This window comes from Stegostoma tigrinum, chromosome 1 (assembly GCF_030684315.1).
Source record: "Stegostoma tigrinum isolate sSteTig4 chromosome 1, sSteTig4.hap1, whole genome shotgun sequence".
Taxonomy (NCBI): domain Eukaryota; kingdom Metazoa; phylum Chordata; class Chondrichthyes; order Orectolobiformes; family Stegostomatidae; genus Stegostoma; species Stegostoma tigrinum.
The window spans coordinates 1,953,608-1,976,007 of record NC_081354.1 but is presented as its reverse complement, the minus strand read 5'-3'; the positions used below and the strand labels follow the sequence as shown (position 1 = coordinate 1,976,007).

At 40.6% G+C, this 22,400-nt stretch overlaps 1 protein-coding gene and 1 long non-coding RNA gene across 4 annotated transcripts in view; one reads left to right on the top strand and one right to left on the bottom strand.

Moving 5' to 3' along the window:
* The window catches only part of LOC125456430 (B-cell scaffold protein with ankyrin repeats-like), a 247,585-nt gene that overhangs the window by 51,518 nt on the left and 173,667 nt on the right, over positions 1-22,400 (top strand). For all 3 annotated transcript variants that reach the window (XM_059646916.1, XM_059646955.1, XM_059646930.1), the window contains 2 exons: positions 7,633-7,775; positions 16,866-16,992. In XM_059646916.1, the coding sequence (XP_059502899.1) occupies positions 7,633-7,775; positions 16,866-16,992 (270 nt within the window). The remainder of the gene's footprint in view (positions 1-7,632; positions 7,776-16,865; positions 16,993-22,400) is intronic.
* Positions 20,693-22,400, bottom strand: part of LOC132209807 (uncharacterized) — a 44,923-nt gene continuing 43,215 nt past the window's right edge. The window contains exon 3 of the long non-coding RNA XR_009445919.1: positions 20,693-20,838. This is a non-coding gene — a long non-coding RNA (uncharacterized LOC132209807). The remainder of the gene's footprint in view (positions 20,839-22,400) is intronic.

The window sequence follows — 22,400 nt, the reverse complement described above, 5'->3', positions numbered from 1 at the left end:
TCTACAAGCAGAAGGATTGCTAACCAGTGATATTGATTAAAAAGCATTGATGAAAATACCAGTGGAGAGAGGAGGAAGGTTTATATTATTTTAATCAACGCATGGTTATGATCTGTAATGCAAAAGCCCAAATAACTTAATCACTGCCTGAAGGGGAGATGTTTACAGGATTGTGGGAAAAGTGTAGAGAGAGTGAGAATAATTTGATATGTTTCTCAAAGAGCCAGTAAAAATGTGATGGATCAAGTAGCAGCCTCTGTGTTGTATTTTGACTTTACTTGGCAAACCTGGGTTGAATTCACTTGAAAACCTGGAACACAATAAAATGTACATTACCAGTGGGCTGAATGTAGGAAAAATCCCTAGATTCTCTAATGAAAGCGAAATGAATACTGAGAATCAGGAATAAAAAGAAAATCCTGGAAACATTCAGCAGGTCTGACAGCATCTGCCTCCCTCTCCTTTATTTCCTGAAGGTCTCTCATCTACCTAACTGTATCTTCAGTTTATCTCCCTCCCTGCAATTACCGTCCAGCATAACCCCTAGCTCCTGTAAATTCCTCATTGCCTCTAACTGCAGCTCCAAACAATCCATGTGATCCAATAGGATTTGCAACCAAGCACACTTCCTGCAGACATAAACATCAGTAAAATGGAAACTCTCCCTAATCTCCCACGTCCAACAGGAAGAGCACATCACTCTACTAAAGGCCATCTTTGCATCTTAACAATCTACAGGGCGGCACGGTGGCTCAGCGGTTAGCACTGCAGCCTCACAGCGCCAGGGACACAGGTTGATTCCAGCCTTGGGCAACTGTCTGTGTGGAGTTTGCACATTCTCCCCATGTCTGCATGGGTTTCCTCCAGGTGCTCCGGTTTCCTTCCACAGTCCAAAGATGTGCAGGCTAGGTGGATTGGCCATGCTAAGTTGCCCATAGTGTTCAGGGGTGTGTGGTTATGGGGGGTTGGGTCTGGGTGGATGCTTCAAGGGGCGTTGTAGACTTGTTGGGCCAAAGGGCCTGTTTCCACACTGTAGGGAATCTAATCTAATCTTTAATCTACAGGCCCAGAAAATAGCACAGCCTTACTGCTCCAGGGTAGCTTAGTACCTGTACTTTTTATATTTTTAAAGTTTAATCAAGAGACAGATCTCGACAAAATATATAAGCAAAAAAAGTACCTGTCCTACTCACTATTATAGATTTATAATAAAGGAAAGAAACAATAAGGTTACAATTTAAAATTAGCCACTTAGCTGCTCCCCTGCTGTGAGCTCCACCACATAGGTTTCTCCAAGGTCAGCTGTGAATTTTGCTGTTTGTTTACTTTTCTTAGAGGAACTCCTATGTGCAGAGACTCTTGAAGGCAAACAGCAAAGGCAGTAGCTGTGCAGGTTACTGCTGGGTCAGACAGCAGTGTAGGTTTCTTTCTTCTTTTGATTCACTTCCCACGTGGTCACTACCTTTGTCTCCCTTCCTCCTTTCTAAAGTGTCATTGGTTTGATTTTTATTTCCCTAAAGTTCCAAAACAATGCAACAGTTTATAAAACAGTATTTACCGCTCCTCGGATTCAAAGAGAAAAAGAGCAGCTCTTGCAGACACAAATTCTTTTCCTCCTCTTCCATCTTGGATTCAATGTATGAGCAGTGGGCTTAGCTTTGACAGAATTGTTTGTTGAGAGGGTATTGCCAGCTGGGACTTTGGAAGAGGTTTATGCTTTCAATTGGAAAATGCCATGGGATCTTTAACAGACAGTGTTTATCTAAGCATTACAAAGTGATATTTCCTCAACATTGCAACAGAATGTCAACCCAAACTAGCCTATAAACACCACCTTCTAAATCATAATGTCACTAGTTGTTCTAAACTGATGCAAAAAAATCTAGTTTCTGAGATGTTAAGGTATGAAGTATGTGCTTGACTTTTCTGTCAAAATGACAGTTAAACTCAAGGAGCTTGCTACTTTTTATACACAAATGCCAAAGAGCACCTATGGCCACCTACCCTGAAGAGATATATAATCAAATACAGAAATCCAAACATTGCTGTCTAATTTGCCTTACTCTGCCAGTAGCTTTGTGAAAACACAATCTCACTGTTTGGTTCACCTTTGAAAGATGTTGAATGATGTAACATTGCCGTACTTATGGTATAGAAATGAACTAAAGCCAATAGAAAAAAATAATTCTACAAATCAGTTGAAATGCCTTGTTAATGATGTGATTGGCGCTGCTTATTTTTGATTTGATTTATTGTTGTCACATGTACCTAGGTACAGTGAGAATTTTTTTGTGTGCAATAGAAGCAGATTATTCCATACAAAACGCACAAGGGTGATAGAGCAGAGTGAAGAATACAATACCACAGCTTCAGAGAGGGTGCACAAAGAGCAAGATTAGCATTAAATGTGAAATTTGAGGTCCATTCAGCAGTCTAATAACAGCGGTGAAGAAACTGTTCTTGAATCTGTTGGTACATGTGTTTAAGTTTTTCTATCTTCTGCCCAATGGAAGAGGTTGGACGAGATTATAACCAAGGTAGGAGGGGTCTTTGATGTTGGCTGCTCTCCCAAGGTAGCAAGAAGTTTAGATGGAGTCAGTGGATGGAAGGTTAGCTTGCAAGAAGTTCTGGGCCGTGTTCACAACTTTCTCTGGTTTCTCTCAGTCCTGGGCAGAGCAGTTGCCATGCCAAGCTGTGATGCATGCAGTTAGAATGCTTTCTGTGGTGCACCTACAAAAATTGGTCAGAGTCTTTATCGATGTGCCAAATTTTCTCAGGCTCCTGAGGAAGGAGAGGCATTGTTGTGCCTTCTCGACTGTCGCATCAATTTGTCCTTCCACTTGGAACTATTTACAACTCTTTCCAGTTAGCCTTTCTGGCACAGCAAAACCTTGCATTTATGCAGCAGAAACAAAATGACAATTACAATTATAGAACCTCGTTCCTTCAGATTTTGTCGGAGGGTCAGTGCTGGGGGATTATGGGACTATCGGAGGGTCAGTACTGGGGGATTGTGGCACTGTCAGAGGGTCAGTACTGGGGGATTGTGGCACTGTCGGACGGTCAGTACTGGAGGATTGTGGCACTGTCTAGGCTTCAGTACTAGGGGACTATGGCACCTTCAGATGTCAGTACTGGGGGATTATGGCACTGCCTAGGCTTCAGTACTAGGGGACTATGACACCTTCAGAGGTCAGTACTGGGGGATTATGGCACTGTAGATGGGTCATTACTGAGGGACTGCAGTAATGTTGGAGTGTCAGTGTGGACATAGTACTGCAGCATTGGTGGGTTAGTAGTGAGGGAGCACTGTCCTGTTGGATAGTTAGTGCTAAGGGAACACCGCACTGTCAAAGATTCAGTCCTGAAGATGTTCTGTAGTAATCAAGATGCTGCCTTTTCAGTCTGAGAAACTTCAATCCTTGCAAGTTGATATAAAATAATCCATAGCAATATTTGAAGACAAGCAGAGGAGTTCATTAACAAAATCAGAATTGCTGAAAAAACTCAGCAGGTCTGGAAGCATCTACAAAGAAAAAGCCGAGGTAATGTTTTTTGTCCACTGGCCAAAACAATTACACTCATTTGTCTCTGCAGATCCTGTTAGACCTGCTGAGTTTCTCCAGTAATTTCTATTTTCATTTCAATATTTGTGGTTTTCTCGTTTTCCTGGCAGAAAAGTCTGTGCTGTGTTCTGGTCAGTGTTAATTCTCAACCAAAATCATTTAAACACATTAATAGACAATAGACAACAGACAATAGGTGCAGGAGTAGGCCATTCAGCCCTTCGAGCCAGCACCACCATACATTATGATCATGGCTGATCATCCACAATCAGTATCCTGTTCCTGCCTTATCCCCATAACCCTTGATTCCACTATCATTAAGAGCTCTATCTATCTCTTTCTTGAAAGTATCCAGAGACTTGGCCTTCACTGCCTCCTGGGGCAGAGCATTCCATATATCTACCACTCTCTGGGTGAAGAAGTTTTTCCTCAACTCAGTTCTAAATGGCCTACCCCTAATTTTTAAACTGTGTCCTCTGGTTCTGGGCTCACCCATCAGCAGAAACATGCTTCCTGCCTCCAGAGTGTCCAATCCCTTAATAATCTTGTACATCTCAATCAGATCCCCTCTCACCCTTCTAAACTCGAGTGCACCTATGATGCTGCTTGGCCTGCTGTGTTCAGCCAGCCCCACACTTTGTATTCTTGTATACAAGCCCAGTCACTCCAGTCTTTCAACGTATGATAGTCCCGCCATTCCGGGAACTGACCTCATGAACCTACACTGCACTCCCTCAATAGCAAGAATGTCCTTCCTCAAATTTGGAGACCAAAACTGCACACAATACTCCAGGTGCAATCTCACCAGGGCCCTGTACAGCTGCAGAAAGACCTCTTTGCTCCTATACTCAATTCCTCTTGTTATGAAGGCCAGCATGCTATTAGCTTTCTTCACTGCCTGCTGTACCTGCATGCTTGCTTTCATTGACTGACGTACAAGAACACCTAGATCTCGTTGTACTTCCCCTTTACCTGACATGACTCCATTTAGATAGTAATCTGCCTTCCTGTTCTTGCCACCAAAGTGGATAACCACACATTTATCCTAGTTAAACTGCATCTGCCATGCATCTGTCCAATCTCCTAGCCTGTCCAAGTCACCCTGTATTCTCATAACATCCTCCTCACATTTCACACTGCCACCCAGCTTTGTGTCATCAGCAAATTTGCTAATATTACTTTTAGTGCCGTCATCTATATCATTAATGTATATTGTAAACAGCTGCGGTCCCAGCACTGAACCTTGTGGTACCCCACTGGTCACTGCCTGCCATTCCGAAAGTGATCCATTTATCACTACGCTTTGCTTCCTGTCAGCCAGCCAATTTTCAATCCAAGTCAGTATTTTGCCCCCAATACCATGTGCCTGAATTTTGTTCACTAATCTCCTATGTGGGACTTTATCAAAGGCGTTCTGAAAGTCCAGGTACACTATATCCACTGGCTCTCCCTTATCCATCTTCATAGTTACATCCTCAAAAAATTCCAGAAGATTAGTCGAGCACGATTTCCCCTTCGTAAATCCATGCTGACTCTGACCTATTCTGTTACTGGTCATCATCACACTCCTGTTTGTGTCTGTATCCCTTGGATCTAGACACCACAACCAGGGAAATCATCCAGCCTGCAACACTGTTATGGAGAGAAGGTTATTGATAAATAATTGGGCCTGAAGAACTTCTACAGTTACATCCTGGAGTTGAGATTATTGATACCCAAAAACCATAGTCGTATTCCTTTGTGCCAGGTGTGAGTCCAACCACTTAAGAATTCTCTCCAATTCCCATTGGCTCAAGTTTTGGTTGTGTTTCTTGAGGGAACATTCTGTCAAATGCAGCCATCCCATTTACTTCCCTGCTGGAATTCAGCTCATTTGTACATGTTTGGACCAAGGCTGTAATGACATCTGGAGCTGGGTGACCCTAGAGGAAATCGTATTTAGCATTATTGATCAGGTTATTGCAAGTTTTGCTTGATGGCTCTGTCACATATGCCTTCCATGACTTTACTGATGATTTAGAGTAGACTGATGGGATAGTAATTGGCTGGTCTGCATTTGCCTTGCTTTTTACAGACCACTTATATAAAGGGGAAAGCAGCAGTTTAACTTGCTGATGTACTTGCAAATGGAGCTATTAAGGAAAGATAAATGCTTCAAAAATAATCCACAAAAGTTCATTCATTCCTCGATCAGGAAAAGTAATTCTCACATTGAGCATTGTAACGCGTTGATTCATTTTAAACCACAATGTTCATTGCTTGGTTCATTTCAAAGTAGCTGCTCACTTGGGCCTTTCTGTAAGATGGACTACCCATTTTCCAAACACTTCATTACAGCTTTCCTGGGCATTTCAGAAATGTCCTTTGGAAAACTATAATTTTCAGAGTGTTGTTTCTGAGACGTTGTATACCCTTTGTAAATCTCTGACTCTAACTTTCCATTCTAAAGTGCCAAAGTTGTTTCACCAGCTTGTGATGAGTTCAGTAATGGAAACTTGGATTGTAATTGATGCAACGCAAAGACTCCATTACCAGAGAGAGAGTGATTTGTGGGAAAATACAGTTCCGAGCTGCAGGAGTTTACAATGTGGCACTCCTTATGAAACCCCTAAACATCTTTAGCTCTGAGCCCCTTCGGTGTTAACTAATGAAACTCCACAGTCTGCATCCCTTTCCACAGTGTTGGAGACAAATACCTGGATAGGCCAGCTAAGTAATCAAAGGAAGATAGAAATAGAATGATGCTCTTCAGCCCATCAAGCATGTTCTGTTATTTAATTAGATCATGCATGACCAGCATCTTAACTCCACTCATTCACCTTTGTTCCAAAAGATGCTTGTCCAACAATGACCTATCAACAGGTCTGGCAGCATCTGTGAAGGTAAAAACAGAGTTAACGTTCCAGGCCCGGTGACCCTTCCTCAGACCCTTGCTCATTGGGCCTGAAACGTGAACTCTGTTTTTTACATCACAGATGCTGTCAGACCTTCTGAGCTTTTCCAGCAAGCTCTGTTTTGTTTCCTGATTTACAGCATCCACAGTTCTTTCATTTTTTTATTTAATGACCTAACAATTTCGGATTTCAAATATTCAGTTGACTCCCCCAGCCTCAGCGTTTTTGGAGGAGAGAGTTCCAGATTTTCATTCCCTTTTTAATGATGTTTTGTTTCCTGATATCACCCAAGAACAGATCATCTCTGTTTCTAATTAAAAATTAGTAAAACTTGCTTCCATGTCCATCAGCCATAACTGATGACATACTTTTTGAATTTTGGTCACTGTTGTAATGTGGGAAACACTGCTGCAAACTTACATTGAGTAGGCTCCCACAAACGGCAATATGATAATATCAGATCACCTGTTTTTAGTGATTTTGATTGAGCAATAAGGATTGAGCAGGATACCTTACAGAAATCTCTCTGTCCTCTTTGAAATAATATCATTGGATCTTTTATATCTATCCAAGAGGGCAAAGAGGACCTTCCATCAAAAATATAGTTCTTCTGACAGTGCGGCATTCCTTCAGTCCTGCACTGGAGTGTCAGTCTGGATTATCTGCTGGAACTTGAACCCAGATACTTCTGAGTTACAGGGTTACCCAAAGAGCCATGGTTGCCACTGTTTAAAGGTTAGCCCTTTAAAGAAAATAAATCGTACACATAAAAATATTTTTTGGCGTTTCTAGTTGTAGACTGGTTCAGGTCACCACTGGAATATTGTGTTCATTTCTGGGCAAACCGCTTTAGGAAGAAAGTCAACATCTTGGAGAAGCACTGTTGGAGGTGCTGTATTTCAAATTAGGTATTGATATGGTATCCCTTCTGCCCTGCCTGGTGCAGCTAAAATATCATAAATTGTAAGGCATTATCCTGTAGATGGTCAAATCAAGACCAATGTCTGTTTATGGGAGCTTGCTGTATGCAGATTGGCTGCCATATTTCTTAACAGTGGTGTTAACACTTAGGAAGTACTTCATTGGGTCAAAGCATTTTGGGATGTCCTGTAGCTGTGGAAAGTGCTTTAGAAATTCAGTTCTCTCTGATTACAGCAGTTCCTGTTTTACAGATCTGCCTGCTGGCTTAGTGACAATGAGCCTTTATTGTGGAGGAGTGAGAATTGCCCAGGCTGAAGTTTTGTACTACACTCCAATGGAAGAAATTGAGCGATTGCTAATAAGAACAGCTGATCCAATAGAATTCATCTGTCAGGTATGAAAAATACTTCTAATCAAAAGATGCTCTGAGAGAAAAGATGGAACATTTTTCTTAGATTGGGCAACTTAAGAACATACGCATTAAGAGTGAGAATAGGCCACTTGGTCCCTCAATCCTCCTTTGCTATTGAGTCAGATTGTGGCTGTTCCATCTGATTACTGCCACTCCCACGGATACTCAATAACTTTTCAGCCCTCTTCTTGTGAAGAATATATCTACCTCTGCCTTAAAATATCAAGGACTCTTTATCCACTGTCCTATGAGGAACAGAGTTCCAAAGACTTTGAACCATCTGAGGAAAAAATTCTCCACATCTCTGTCTTGGCCACTCATTTGAAACAGTTACTTCTAGTTCTAGACTCTTCTATGATGTCAACTCTCTACATCCAAGATCCTACATATTTCAATCAAGTTGCCTATTAGTCTTCCAAACTCCATTGTATATAAGCCCAGCCTGTTCAGCCTTTCTTTCTTTGACTATGCACTCAATCCAGCCATTAGTCTGATAAATATTCCCTGAACTGCTTTCAATGCATTTTCATTCTTTGATAAATAAAGAAACCAATATCATTCAGAATACTCCACATGTGGTCTAAACAAAATTGGATCAATATAGCAAAAGAACTTTCTCACTAGAAGAGGCATAAGTAGAAAGAAATTTCTGGGAACAGATGCAAATTTCCAACAGGACACCACATGTCAAATCCCTGGAGGACGTGCAGGGAAAATTTGCTAAAATGGTGCCTTGAATAAGGGACTTCATTTACATAATGAGACTGCAGAAGCTAGGATTGCTCTTCTTAGAGTAAGTTCAGTAGGAAGTTCTAAGAATAGGAGCAGGAGTCTCAAGCCTGCTCCATCATTCAATATGATCATGGCTAATATTTTACGTTCCCTGCCTCATCTCCATGCCCCTTGAATCACTTAGAGTCCAAATTTCGAACAGTCTCAGACTAAATAATTTCAAAAATATTAGCATCCACAGCTATTTAGATTAGAGAATTCCAAAACTTCATTAATTTCTTCCCTTCTGAATGAAGAAATTTCTCTTCCTCTCAGCCCTAAATAACCAACTTTGTTGATACTATGGCCAGGATTGTTGATTCTCCAGCCAGAAGGGAAATCCCTCTCAGCATCAACCTTCTCAGACCCTCTGACATTTCTTTATATTTCATTGAGATTGCCTCTCATTCTTTCAAACTCCAGAGAATCTAAATCCATTCCATTCAATCTCTCTGAATTGAACAGCCCTTTTATCCCAGATATCAGTCTAGTGAACAGTTGTTGTAGCCCCTGTTAAGCTAAGGGAAGGTGACCAAAGCAGTGTTTTTACTTGAGATAAAAACTGAAAGAACTGCGGATGCTGTAAATCAGGAACATAAACAAAGTTAGCCACTAATAGTCTCCACTAACGACTATTCACCCTCCCAGCCTGATCGTTATCAACTCCTTTTATCTGTCCATCTCCCTCTCTCCCTCTCTCTCCCTGGGCTCTATCCTATCATTTACCTCCCACTCCACTCCATCCCTATTTTCTGCATATAAATTGATGTTTCCCCAGCCACCATCAATTCTGAGGGAGGGTCACTGGAACATTGACTCGGATTTTTCCTTCACAGATGCTGCCAGACCTGCTGAGATTTACCAGCAACTTCTGTTTTTACTTGAGGCGTTCAACTTTGAGTTTTGATTGAGTAAGTGAGGAGAAACTGTTTCCATTGGCAGAATCATGATACCTGGAGAGCACTAATTCAAGTTAATTGACCAAAATTATAGGAAGAAGAGAGCAGTTTTTTTAAACAATGAGGTGCAGTGATCTGGAATGGGCTGCCTGAAAGGAAGGGGGTTCAATAATAACTCCAAAAGCAGAACAGCATAAATACTTTAAAAAGAAAAAGAATTGCAGGGCTGTTGGTAAGAGCAGAGGGGGTGGAACTGTTTGTATTGATCTTATGTTTTGAGCAACTTGCTGGGTAGCTGGCACCCTTTAAGTCTGTACTGCAGGAATGCAACACTGTTTGAGGCGCTGTCACTTGGATGAAATGGTAAACCATGAACCCATCTGCTGTATGAGTTAGACATAAAAAATTCAATGATACTATTTGAAAGAACAGTCATGGATTTATCCACGGTGTTCTGGCCAATATTTGTCACTCAATCCGCTCTGCAAAAACATCTTATCTGGTCATTGTCACATTGCAATTAGTGAGAGCCTGCTCTGTGCAAGTTGACCCCGCTTCACTTACATACATCCACACGGATAAACTAAATATTACAGATGCTGGCAATCTTGAATGAAATCAGCACCTTCATCAGTATGGTCATCAACCTGAAACATCTACTTTGCTCCTTGAAATGGTTGCTACCTGACTTGCTAACTATTTCTCATTTTTGTTTTTTTCAAAAAATTACCTTGAGTGTAAAACACTTTTGTTGTCGTGAAGTCATGAAAGGTTTACAGAAATGCAAATTTTTTTGTAAAATCTCAGTACAAGCAAAACGGCCCCCCGCGTCCTAAATTCCATAAACTCGACTCAAAAAGCGTGCCATAACTGAAAGATAATTTGAAATGGAAGTAAATTTTTAACGAAGCCCACACAAATGTGGTTAAATGTGATATAGAAATAAATAATGAACCATTTTGTTCCTGGTGTTATTCTGTTTTATATAGTATTACCTATATGCATATTTTGTGATAGAGCAAATATGTAGGGTGAATGTCTGGACTGCAAGTAATTAATTCAATTGTTTCTTTGTCGGGTACTTTATATTGTAGACTCACTCACTCTAGCTTAGTTAAGGTGCAGCATCAGTGCATTTCCAAACACAGCTATGTTGTTGAAGGGACCTTCTTCTGTGTTTGATTATGTGAGTCTGTTTTATATTGATGTCTAATGTGTTTAATAATTTAAGCAAAAATGTGGATTTGAATCAGGTGGCAAGTATGTCCTGTGTCTATCACAGCAAGAAATTAAGCTTAGAGATAAATGGATCCACTGTATACGAATGCATAGTACTGCATATGAAAGAGTGATTTTTATCCTTCGTCCCTCTCCCAGACCAGCCAAGACTCAATTTATTTGTGCAAACGATTACTCATGCATAAGTAGAGGATAGCACACAAATCAAACTTTACAACAAAAACTATGGTCTTATACTATTTCTACAGATAACAAGTTTCCAATGAAAAGGTTGCACATTTACTCACCCATATTTGTTCACATAGTCTACAGTCTAGGTTAGAACACATGATTATATTTTCCAATCATATTCAAAATAGTATACATGATTGTTATTCAATCACAACACAACATATTCACGATAATAAAGTGTGAAGCTGGATGAACACAGCAGGCCAAGAAGCATCTCAGGAGCACAAAAGCTGATGTTTCGGACCTAGACCCCTCGACAATATATTCACATCTTCTAATTGTAAGTACATATTTGTGATTATCACAAAACAGATACTGGCCTTTTCCTCCTTGACAGTATAGCACAGAAGGAGCCATGTGGCCTCTACTATCTGTGTCAGCTCTTTGAAGAAGTTATTGGTTCGACTGCACCTTACGCAATAACCGTAAAAATTTTCCATTTCAAATATTTATTCAATTCCCTATCATGATCTCAAAGTACTTTCTATCCAGTGGAAAACCCTTAAAATGTGACCACTATTGTAATGTACACAACAGCAATGAAATCCCAAAAACCGCAGTGAAATCCTAACTTTTTTTTCTACTTTTGGAATATTGCTTTCAATTCTGGTCTCCCTGTTATAGGAAGGATGTTGTGAAACTTGAAAGGGTTCAGAAAAGATTTACAAGGATGTAGCTGGGGTTGGAGGGTTTGAGCTACAGAGAGAGGCTGAATAGGCTGGGGCTATTTTCCCTGGAGCATAGGAGGCTGAGAGGGGCATGTTATAGAGGTTTATAAAATCATGAGGGGCATGGATAGGGTAAATAGACCAGGTCTTTTCCCCAGGCTCAGAGAGTGCAAAACTAGAGGGGCACAGGTTTAAGGTGAGAGAGGAAAGATTTAAAAGAGATTGAAGGAGCAACTTTTTCATGCAGAGGGTGGTGCATATATGCAATGAGCTGCCAGAGGATGTGGTGAAGGGGAGTACAATTACAACATTTGAAAGGCATTTGGATGGGTATATGAATAGGAAGGGTTTAGAGGGACTTGGGCTAAATGCTGGCAAATGGGAGTAGATTAGCTTGGAATTTTCTGGTTGGCATGGACGAGTTGGAGCGAAGGCTCTGTTTCCGTGCTGGACAGCTCTATGACTCTACGATTTTGACCGTGGGAGAAATATTGACCTCAAGTCATTGGGAAACACACATATATATGCCAATGCACATACACCATATCCAGAAGACTGGAATAAAGGGGCATAGGCATTTTACTGTTACACAAAACCTTGGTTAGATCCAGTTTGGAGTACTGTTTGGAGATCTAGGCAGTATACCTTAGAAAGAATATATTTGTGTTAGAGGGTGTACAATGTAGGATTGGAAGAATGATACCTGGACTTCAAGAGTTACGTTACGAGGAGACAGTATACAAATTAGGCTGGTTAAGTCTAGAATTTTGAAGCTTAAGTGATGAACTGAGCGAATTCTTCAAAATATTAACAGGAAAACATGGGGTAGATAAAGAGAAACTATTCCCACTGGTTAGAGATTCTAGAACTAGGGGCATAGTCTGACAATTAGGGCCAGGCCATTCAGGAAAGATGTTAGGAATCACTTAGAGTCATAGAGTCATACAGCACAATAACAGACCCTTCGGTCCACTTGTCTATGCTGACTAGGTTTCCCAAACTAAATTAGTCCCGCTTCCCTGCATTTGGCCCATATCCCTCTGACCCTTTCCTATTCAGGTACCTGTCCAAATGGCTTCTAACTGTTGTACCTGTACCTGTATCTATCACTTCCTCTGGCAGTTCATTCCACATATGGACCACTCTCTCTGTGTAAAAAGTTGCCCCTCAGGTCCCCTTTAAATCATTCTCCTCTCACCTTAAAAATATGCCCCCTGGTTTTGAACTCCCATACCCTAGGGAAAATACCTTTGCTATTCACCTTATCTATGCCCCTCATGATTTTATAAAAATAAGGCAACCCTTCAACCTCCTACACTCCAGTGAAAAAGGTCCCAGGCTATTCAGCCTAAACCCGATAATTCAAACACTCCAGCCCCAGCAACTTCCTGGCAAATCTTTTCTGCACCGTCGCCCGTTTAATAATATTCTTCCTAAAGCAATGCAACCGGGGCTGCACACAGTATTCCAGAAGTGGCCTCACCAGCATCCTGTCCAACCTGAACATGATATCCCAACTTGAAACTCAATGGTCTGAGCAATAAAGGCAAGAATGTCTTCCACACACAAAGGGAGATATATGATTGTGATTCTGTTCCACAACAGCAGTTGATACTAGATTAGTTATTAGTTTTAAATCTGAATGGGTAATTTTTTGCTCAACAAAGGTATTAAGGAATATGGGCCAAAGGAGGTATATGGAGTAAGGCCACAGATCAGCCATGATCTCATTGAATGTTGGAACAGGCTCAAGGGGCTGAATAGCCTACACCTGTTACTGTTCAGGAAAGGCATAGTTCCCCTGCTATGCTTTGAAATTGTACCAAGAAAATCTTTTAATATCCATCTGAGAAGGCAGCAGATGGAACTTTTAGCTAATGTCTCATCAGAGCATTATAATATTTATGACAACTTTGAAAAGTAATTAACAGAGTAATGAATCTACCTTGAAACATTTAAAGGATGAGTAAACGCTGTCACAAAAAGTGCAAGTTCTTTTAAAAGAGTAAACTCCGCCTGATTTTTCCATTAGAATTCATTTTCTTGATTTTCTTTGAAAGCTAATAAGAAAGGAAAACAAAATCTAGGACAAAGTAGAAAATATTAGCAGGAAAATTCAGCAGGTTCACTGCATGAAATCTCTACCACTGCTGCAAGTGAAAATCATCCCTTCAATATCTTTATAAACATGAAATTCAATATTATGTTAGGCAAATTGAATCATTTCATCTTAAATCCAATCATAGCATTTTTATATTCTACTTGATCATCTTAGAGATTGGAGGAAGGAGATTCTGCAACAGTACAATCTCAAATAGAAAATTATCCACAACACTGACATATACATGAATATATTTTGTTGACTACAGCTTTCAATATTGGCCAGGCGTGAAATTTTATTTTAAATTAATCATGAAATTAATGCGGCACTCAGATGGCTTCCCCTTCGGTGGATGGACATCGCACGTTATTGTGAACGGCTAACTAGACTAACTTTTTGGCTGTTAGGAGAATTCCATTAACTTTCACGCACTAGAATCCCAAAGACATCAAACTGTAAATATTCCTTTCATCCATGTGTTGATACCCATTTATGATAATAGATAAACTTGCCAGAAATAGTTGAAAGATTTCTTGATGACTGAAGGAAGTGCAGCAGAACCTCTTTGTCAGTGTGCGTGAAACCTCCTGTCAAGGGGGCTGGGCTTTCCAGCCTCTTGTTGACCTTTTCCATCTTCCCATATATTATTCTGATTTGAAGGGTGCATCATCTATTAGGAAGAGAAATAATTTGCATTTCTAAAGCAAAATATTTACCATCCATTTGGAGTTGTCATATACTATGCACAGTGCATAGCACAGAATCAATCCATTTAGCCCGACTGATCTGTGTATGTGTTTGTGCCCTACACCATAAACCATAAGACCATGAGAAAAAGGAACATGCTTTCTTTTATTATGCAAATTTCCATCTTTTTTCTCGATATGTTGTACATTTTGGCCTGGAATTTCTCTTAGCATAAAGCAAAGTCTCATTGGAATATATTCAAAGTCTTTATCATGTCTCCTTTAGTTATTAAAACAAGGAGTGGAAAATTCAGAGCCACTCTGACTCAGTAATCCAAAATTGCAGACCACAATTTTAAATCTCCCTATCTCTTACAGCTCAGAAAGTTCACTTAATCTCATCTTCACTCATCTGACATCATGTTTGAAGTAATATGTTTAATGGCGGCCACAGACTGAAATAAAAGCAAATTACAGCAAAGATAGAGGTTATAAGACTAAGGCATGCCAGCTGTTGCACTATGCACAAATGTATTTCTTCAAATATCCTTCGCCTGATTCTCCTTCACTGTATATGGAGATCATACAAAAGCCTCCCCCACTGTCATTGCCTCACTGCACTTTCTGCATTAAAACATTACACATAATGTTACATTTGGCTTGACCTTCCTGAGAAGGGAAATGTTTTTTGACTGGGCATGAGTTAAGAAAGTTACAGAATCTCAGAACTGGCATTTATTTCTAAAACACCTGCCACAAACTCCGGATCTCATAAAGAATTTTATAGCCAATGGAGTTTTTGCTTTATTGTATTATCATTGCAAAAAAAAGGAAACAAAGCAATCAAATTAGCCCATTATGAGATCCCACAAGTAGCAAAGATATAAATATTCATTAGGTTTTGCATCCATCCAAGAGAGCATCCTGAATCCTGGTTTAATGTCCCATCCTAAGGATAGCATCTCTGACAGAGCAGTGCTCCCTCAAGATTGCATCAGGTCAGCCTTGACTTTGGACCAAAGTCTTAGGATTTGGGATTTTAACCTACAACCTCCAACTCAGAGGTGAGAGTGATATCCACTGAGCTAGGCCAATTAGGTCCTCTCACAAAAGCATGACAACCGAGACATCAAGAGGCACCAGTTCTTTGTTTGCTGCCTGTGCAAATGAATAGATATAAATCTGCTATCTTTAAGACAGCTTGGCTGATACATTATATTCCTTGTTATTGATGCCATTCAGAGAAGTTTACCCTTTGCATAAGCTGAGTTTGTATCCTCTCAAGTTAAAACAGGTTCCAATCTAATCGATGGTTTTTAAATGATCAAAAAATTTAATAGGAACAACAGAGCAAAGCTATTTTCTCTCACAGTAGAGTCTAGAACAAGGAAACTAAATCCTAAAATTAAATCCAGGCCATTCAGGGGTAATGTCAGGAAGCACACCCTCACTCAAAGAGGAGTAGAAATCTGGAGGTATCTCCTCAAAATGGTAATGAGGTCAGGTGTCAGTTGGATTTTTCAAAGCTTGAGTTTGATGATGTTGGTTATCGCCCTACCTGAACAATTAGCTAATTAGGAAGGAAAGAGTGTTCAGGGATACTCATGAAGCTAAAATGCAGATCAGCTAAGATTTAAATGAATGGTGCAACATATCAAGGGACTGAATGACCTGCTCATAGAGTCAGCATGGAAACCGATCCATCAGTCCAACTCACCCTAGATATCCTAATCTGATCTAGTCCCATTTTCCAGCATTTGTCCAATACCCCTCTAAATCCTTCCTATTCACATGCCCAAGATAACAAAGTGTGAAGCTGGATGAACACAGCAGGCCAAGCAGCATCTCAGGAGCGCAAAAGCTAATGTTTTGGGCCTAGACCCTTCATCAGAGCTCTCTAATGAAGGGTCTAGGCCCGAAACATCAGCTGTTGTGCTCCTGAGATGCTGCTTGGCCTGCTGTGTTCATTCAGCTTCACACTTTGTTATCTTGGATTCTCCAGCATCTGCAGTTCCCATTATCTCTATTTACACACCTAGTGCCTTTTAAATAGTGTGACTATATCCATCTCCACCACTTCCTCTGGCAGCTCATTCCAGACACACACCACCCTCTGTGTGAAAAAGTTCCTCCTCAGGTCCCTTTTACATCTTTCCCCTCTCACCTTAAACCTATGCCCCTCTAGTTTGGACTCCCCTATCTTGGGAAAATGACCTTGGTTATTCACCCAACCATGACTCTCATGATTTTATGAACCTGTATAAGGTCCTCACCTCATGTTCTTAAATCCTATCATTCCCACCAGTGTTTCCATAAATAATTTCCATAATGTGGTGAATTTGAGGCTAGACTGGAATGTCGGGAAATTAGGCAAATATAACTGCATCTTCCACAATTTACCTGGGAAATGGCTATGTAAAATCCTTACTCTGAATTATTTTCACATTGCTGAGCTGTATGTATGTTTGGTTTTCTAGGCATTTCAGATTAACTCCAAGGATCAATTGGATCAGCTCCTCACTCAATCTCTTCGTAACTCACTACCACCCAGTGGACTTGGTGTTTTCCAAAGCCTTGGGCCTAATGAACGAACTGAACACAGCGGTAAGTTTACTGAGCCAAACCTTGTATTCTGTGACTATTGAAACATCTAATGCAATTACTCTGAACCAATGCTCAAACTTCATTTTAAAACAGTCAGAGCCAAATGGCACTCATCCATACATTTACAGTCAGTTGTAAATGTAAAATACTGTGGATACTGGAGGTCTGAAATTAAAATGAAAAATGCGGAAAACCTCAGTAGGTTTGGCAAATCTGTGGTGAGAAAAGCAGAGTTAGTCTTTCAAATTTTATGCATTCTTCTTTTGAATTAAAGAGAAACCATGTGGTTTTTTGCAGCTGAAAGAGGAGAGGGGAGCAGGTGGAACAGTAGGGAGCATCAAGTTAAAGGGCATTATCAAAGGCATCATTGAACAAAAAGCAATGGGAGTGATATTTGTCCAGAAAACACAAAGTATAGATCCAGAATAGGTGCGAGCAGCAGAATGAAGGTCAGTCGGAATAAAAGTGAAAACATGAAAACACACTGCAGATACTCAGGGTAGAAGCAGGATATCAAAATGGGAAGGGTCTAGGCTTGAAACATCAGCCCTCCTGCTCCTGAGATGCTGCTTGGCCTGCTGTGTTCATCCAGCTCTACTCTTTGTTACCAAAATGGAAGGTAGAGTTCATGGCCCAGAGTTGGTCCAGAATTAATCGACGAGTTACTTATTCAACCCATTCATGTGGCACATTTGTTTTGGTCTTTACTAGTTCAAAATCCAAGCTCGAAATAAATGATACGAATATATACAAATCACACATCTTCTTTTGCAGTGAGTGAAGAGATTTAATCAGGTTTATCTGTTAAACCTGTTCCTGTTGAATATTTTGTTTATATTCTACTTCTGTCTAAATGTGTTGGAATATTGTATTGGAAGAGCAGTGCTTCAGCAAAATGAATTAGTGTCACAGCAGGAGATCAGTAAGGGACAAAATATAAACAGTAATGGAAATCTTATTTCCATAGCAATGCACAGTGGTCAAACCTGGTTTAAAATATTTTTCTTTCAAGGGCTCATTGTGAGACATTCTCGAACGCTGCTCCTTGATTTTCCAAGGCTCTATTTATTCTCACTAACTCTGCAATCAGGTGATGCAGTTAAGTCAGAACATTATCTCCTGTGTCAGTCTTAAATCTTTCAGGAATCTCAGATTTTGAAAGATAGGAGAGCACAAATACCAAAGATTGTGTATATATACATGTAATTAAATATTTTAACTTGGAATCTATAAATCAAATGTTTTCATTAATTCATAATAAACACATTTTCGTTGCTCGATTGATCCATTGCCAAAATGGATCATATACACATTTCAACCAGCCTCTCTTCACTCACCATAGACTGTTTCCACTTATTATTCCAGGACAGCCAGTTAATATGTTATAGAAACACCATCAATATTCAGAAAATCCCCTAGTTTGGGATCAGCAATATTTTTCTGGAACTGCTTGATGTTATTCAATAACGAGCACCTTTAGAGCATTTTGTGAAGTTTATCTCAGTGCAGTTGTGACTTGACAAAGTGGCTATCAATTACCTTGTTTACTGAAGTCCATCCATCTTTCAGAGGGAATTTGAAGTTGAACTAAGGATCCCTTAAAAAGCAAAAGGCATGGAATTTTTGATTTTTTATATGTGGAAAAATATCAAAAACATGTCTAAGGTCTCTTCTGTTTTTTGAAAATTTTATGCCTCCTAATAATGTAGTACCCCCATGAAATAAGCCCATCTTCCCCTCTCCCATCCCAGGAACTTGGGCGCTGTGTGCCTGTCAATTGAGGCCTGTTTTCTCCCACCCACTGACATTTGGAGTACAGTACTGAAGGAGTGCTATACTGTCAGAGGTTCAAGCTGAACCAAGGCAACAACATAAACCCACAAGAAATTGGAACAGGAGCAGGCGATCTGTCCCCTCAAGCCTGCTCTGCCATTGAGTAAAATAATAGCTGATCTGACATCCTTCATGTCTATTTTCCTGCCTTTTTCCTTATTACCCTGGATTCCCTGGCTGGTCAAGAATCTATCTTAGCATTAAATATACACAAGGACTGTGGCCCCACAGTACCCTGTAGCAAGGAGTTTGAAAGGCTCAGAAGAAATTCCTCTTTATTTCATCTTAAATTGGTGCTCCTTTATTCTGAGACTATGTCCTCTCATCCTAGACTTCCCCATGAGGGGAAACATCCCCTCAGTATTTACCCTGTTGAACCACTTAACACTCCTATATGTTTCAATGAAATCAACTCATTCTTCTAAACTGCAGTGACTGGTGCCCCAGCCTGTTTAATCTTTCCTCATAAAATAATCCCACCATATGAAGGGCCATCCTGTTGAAATTTCTCTGAACTGCCTCCAATGAAACGATATTTTTGCTTCAATAAAGGAACCAAAACCAGATGCAGTATTCCAAATGAGTCTCAATGACACCTTGTATGGTTTCAGTAAGAATCCCCATGACTTGTACTGTAACCCCTTTGAAATACAGGCCAACATTCAATTAGCCTTCCTGATTACCTGTTGCACCTGTGTGCTCGGTTTCTGTTTTGTTCACAACTTCCCCCAAATCCCTTTGTGTTACAGCTTTCTGCAGCTTTTCTCCATTTAAATAATACTCTGTTCTTTTGTTCTTCCTTTCAAAACAGACACTTCATATTTTGCCACATTATATTCTATTTACCAACTGTTTGCCCATTTATCTAACAATAGTTTCTCGTAAATGTTTGCATCCCTTTCACAATTCACCTTTCTACCTATTATTTCCCCTGCATTACTGAGAGAGTGCCAGGCTCCTGGGGGATGAAAGTCAGTACTGTTGGAAGAGTGATCTCTGTATGAGACATTAAACAAACCTCTCTGATGAAGGCTCTAGGCCCGAAACGTCAGCTTTTGTGTTCCTGAGATGCTGCTTGGCCTGCTGTGTTCATCCAGCTTCACACTTTGTTATCTTATATTAAACAAAGGCCTGTCTTCATTCTCAGGTGAATGCAAAAGATCCTGAGGCATTAATCAAAGAATCTGTGCCTCACCAATGTTTATCCCTCATTAATCATCACTAAAGCAAATGATCTGGTTATTGCTACAGTGCTGTATGTGGGATCTTGCTTTGTACAAATTTGATGCTGCATTTTCCATATATTAACAGTAACTTCAAAGTGTTTCTGTGGGTTTCAAAGCATCTTAACACTGGTGTGAATGACGCTATTGAAATACAAATCTTTCCTTACCTCCTAGAGAGTTGGCAACTCAGATTCCTACATTGAAACAGAATCTTCAGTTGTCTCAATGAATGTCATCTTCCCCATCCCACAAAAGCCATCCTGACTGAGTGGAAATATTGTTTTATGATTATCTCTTTTCCAGTCATCTTCATTCACATTTCTGTTGATACCTCATCATTACAATGATTACCATGATGTACAATTATATTACCATGATATACAATTATCTCAATGGGGAAACAGAAGATTATCATGGGTTTCACATGTGACAATGTATCTGTTTGTTGTAACATTCTGGCTACCTTATAAATACAATTAGGTTGTCTATACATTCTTACTGTTTATTGTCCAACATCGTTATAATTTTGTGTTGCTTTGGCAGATTAATTGGCAATCATTGCATGCAGCAAATGCTGATTTGCGAATTTATTTGACATGAAGCAGATGGAATTCGCTCATTTTATTAATCAAGTTTATAAGGTTTCATGATCAGATACAATTCTGTAGCTTACAACATAAGTTCAGAAAGTTTATTGAACTGCTCCATTGCCAGGTCTGAAGCAACCACCTCATTCCAAAGCATGCCTTGCCCTCGCTGTGTAAATCCTCTGTAGTGTACAGTCATCCTAGGGAAAAGGTGTGATGCGCAATTGGTTAGCTGTTTCAAAATGTTGGCACAGACACAAAGGACCAGATAGTCTTGTATGTTTTAGGGTTGTTTTCTTTCACCAGAAACATATACATCCTTTAATCCCTCTCTCCTATCCTCTGACCTTGGTCAACAAATACCAAGAGTTTGTACCAAGAGAACACCTCCGCTCAGTTCGCAACAAACAACTGCACCTCCCAGTCGCAAACCATTTCCACTCCCCCTCCCATTCTCTAGATGACGTGTCCATCATGGGCCTCCTGCAGTGCCACAATGATGCCACCCGAAGGTTGCAGGAACAGCAACTCATATTCCGCCTGGGAACCCTGCAGCCATATGGTATCAATGTGAACTTCACCAGTTTCAAAATCTCCCCTTCCCCTACTGCATCCCAAAACCAGTCCAACCTGTCTCTGCCTCCCTAACCGGTTCTTCCTCTCACCCATCCCTTCCTCCCACCCCAAGCCGCACCTCCGGCTACCTACTAACCTCATCCCACCTCCTTGACCTGTCCATCTTCCCTGGACTGACCTATCCCCTCCCTACCTCCCCACCTATACTCTCTCCACCTATCTTCTTTACTCTCCATCTTCGGTCCGCCTCCCCCTCTCTCCCTATTTATTCCAGTTCCCTCTCCCCATCCCCCTCTCTGATGAAGGGTCTAGGCCCGAAACGTCAGCTTTTGTGCTCCTGAGATGCTGCTTGGCCTGCTGTGTTCATCCAGCCTCACATTTTATTATCCAAGAGTTTGTAGGTTTCTTTCTCACTGACTCAAAAGCTCCTTTATTCTTAACCCTGCCATAAGACACAAAGACATAGGAGCAGAAATTAGACCGTTCAGCCCATTGAGTCCACTCCACCATTCAATCATGGCTGATAAGTTCCTCAACCCCATTCTCCTGCTTTCTCCCCATAACCCATGATCCCCTTGATAATCAAGAACCTGTCTATCTCAGTCTTAAATGTACTCAATGACCTGGTCTCCACAGCCTTCTGTCGCAGTGAATTCCATAGATTCACCACTCTCTGGCTGAAGAGATTTCTCCTCATCTTCATTCTAAAAGGTCTTCCCTTTGCTCTAAGGCTGTGCCCTCAGGTCCGAGACTCTCCTACCAATGGAAGCATTTTCCCAACATCCATTTTGACCAAGACATTCAGTAATCTGAAAATTTCAATTAAATTCCCCCTCATCCTTCTAGACTCCAATGAGTACAGAGCCAGAGTCCTCAAACATTCCTCACATGTTAAGCTTTCCACTCCTGGGACCATTCTCGTGAACCTCCCGTGAACCTGCTCCAGGGTCAGTACGTCCTTCCTGAGAAATGGGGCCCAAAACTACCCACAATACTCCAAATGTGGCCTGACCAGAGCCTCATACAGCCCCCTGCTTTTATATTCAAGTCCTCTCAAAATAAACGCCAAGATTACTTTTGCCTTCCTGACTACTGACTCAACCTGCAAGTATCCCTCGCAGGAATCCTGGACTAGAACTCCCAGGTCACTTTGCACTTCAGATGTCTGAATTTTCTTCTCATTTGG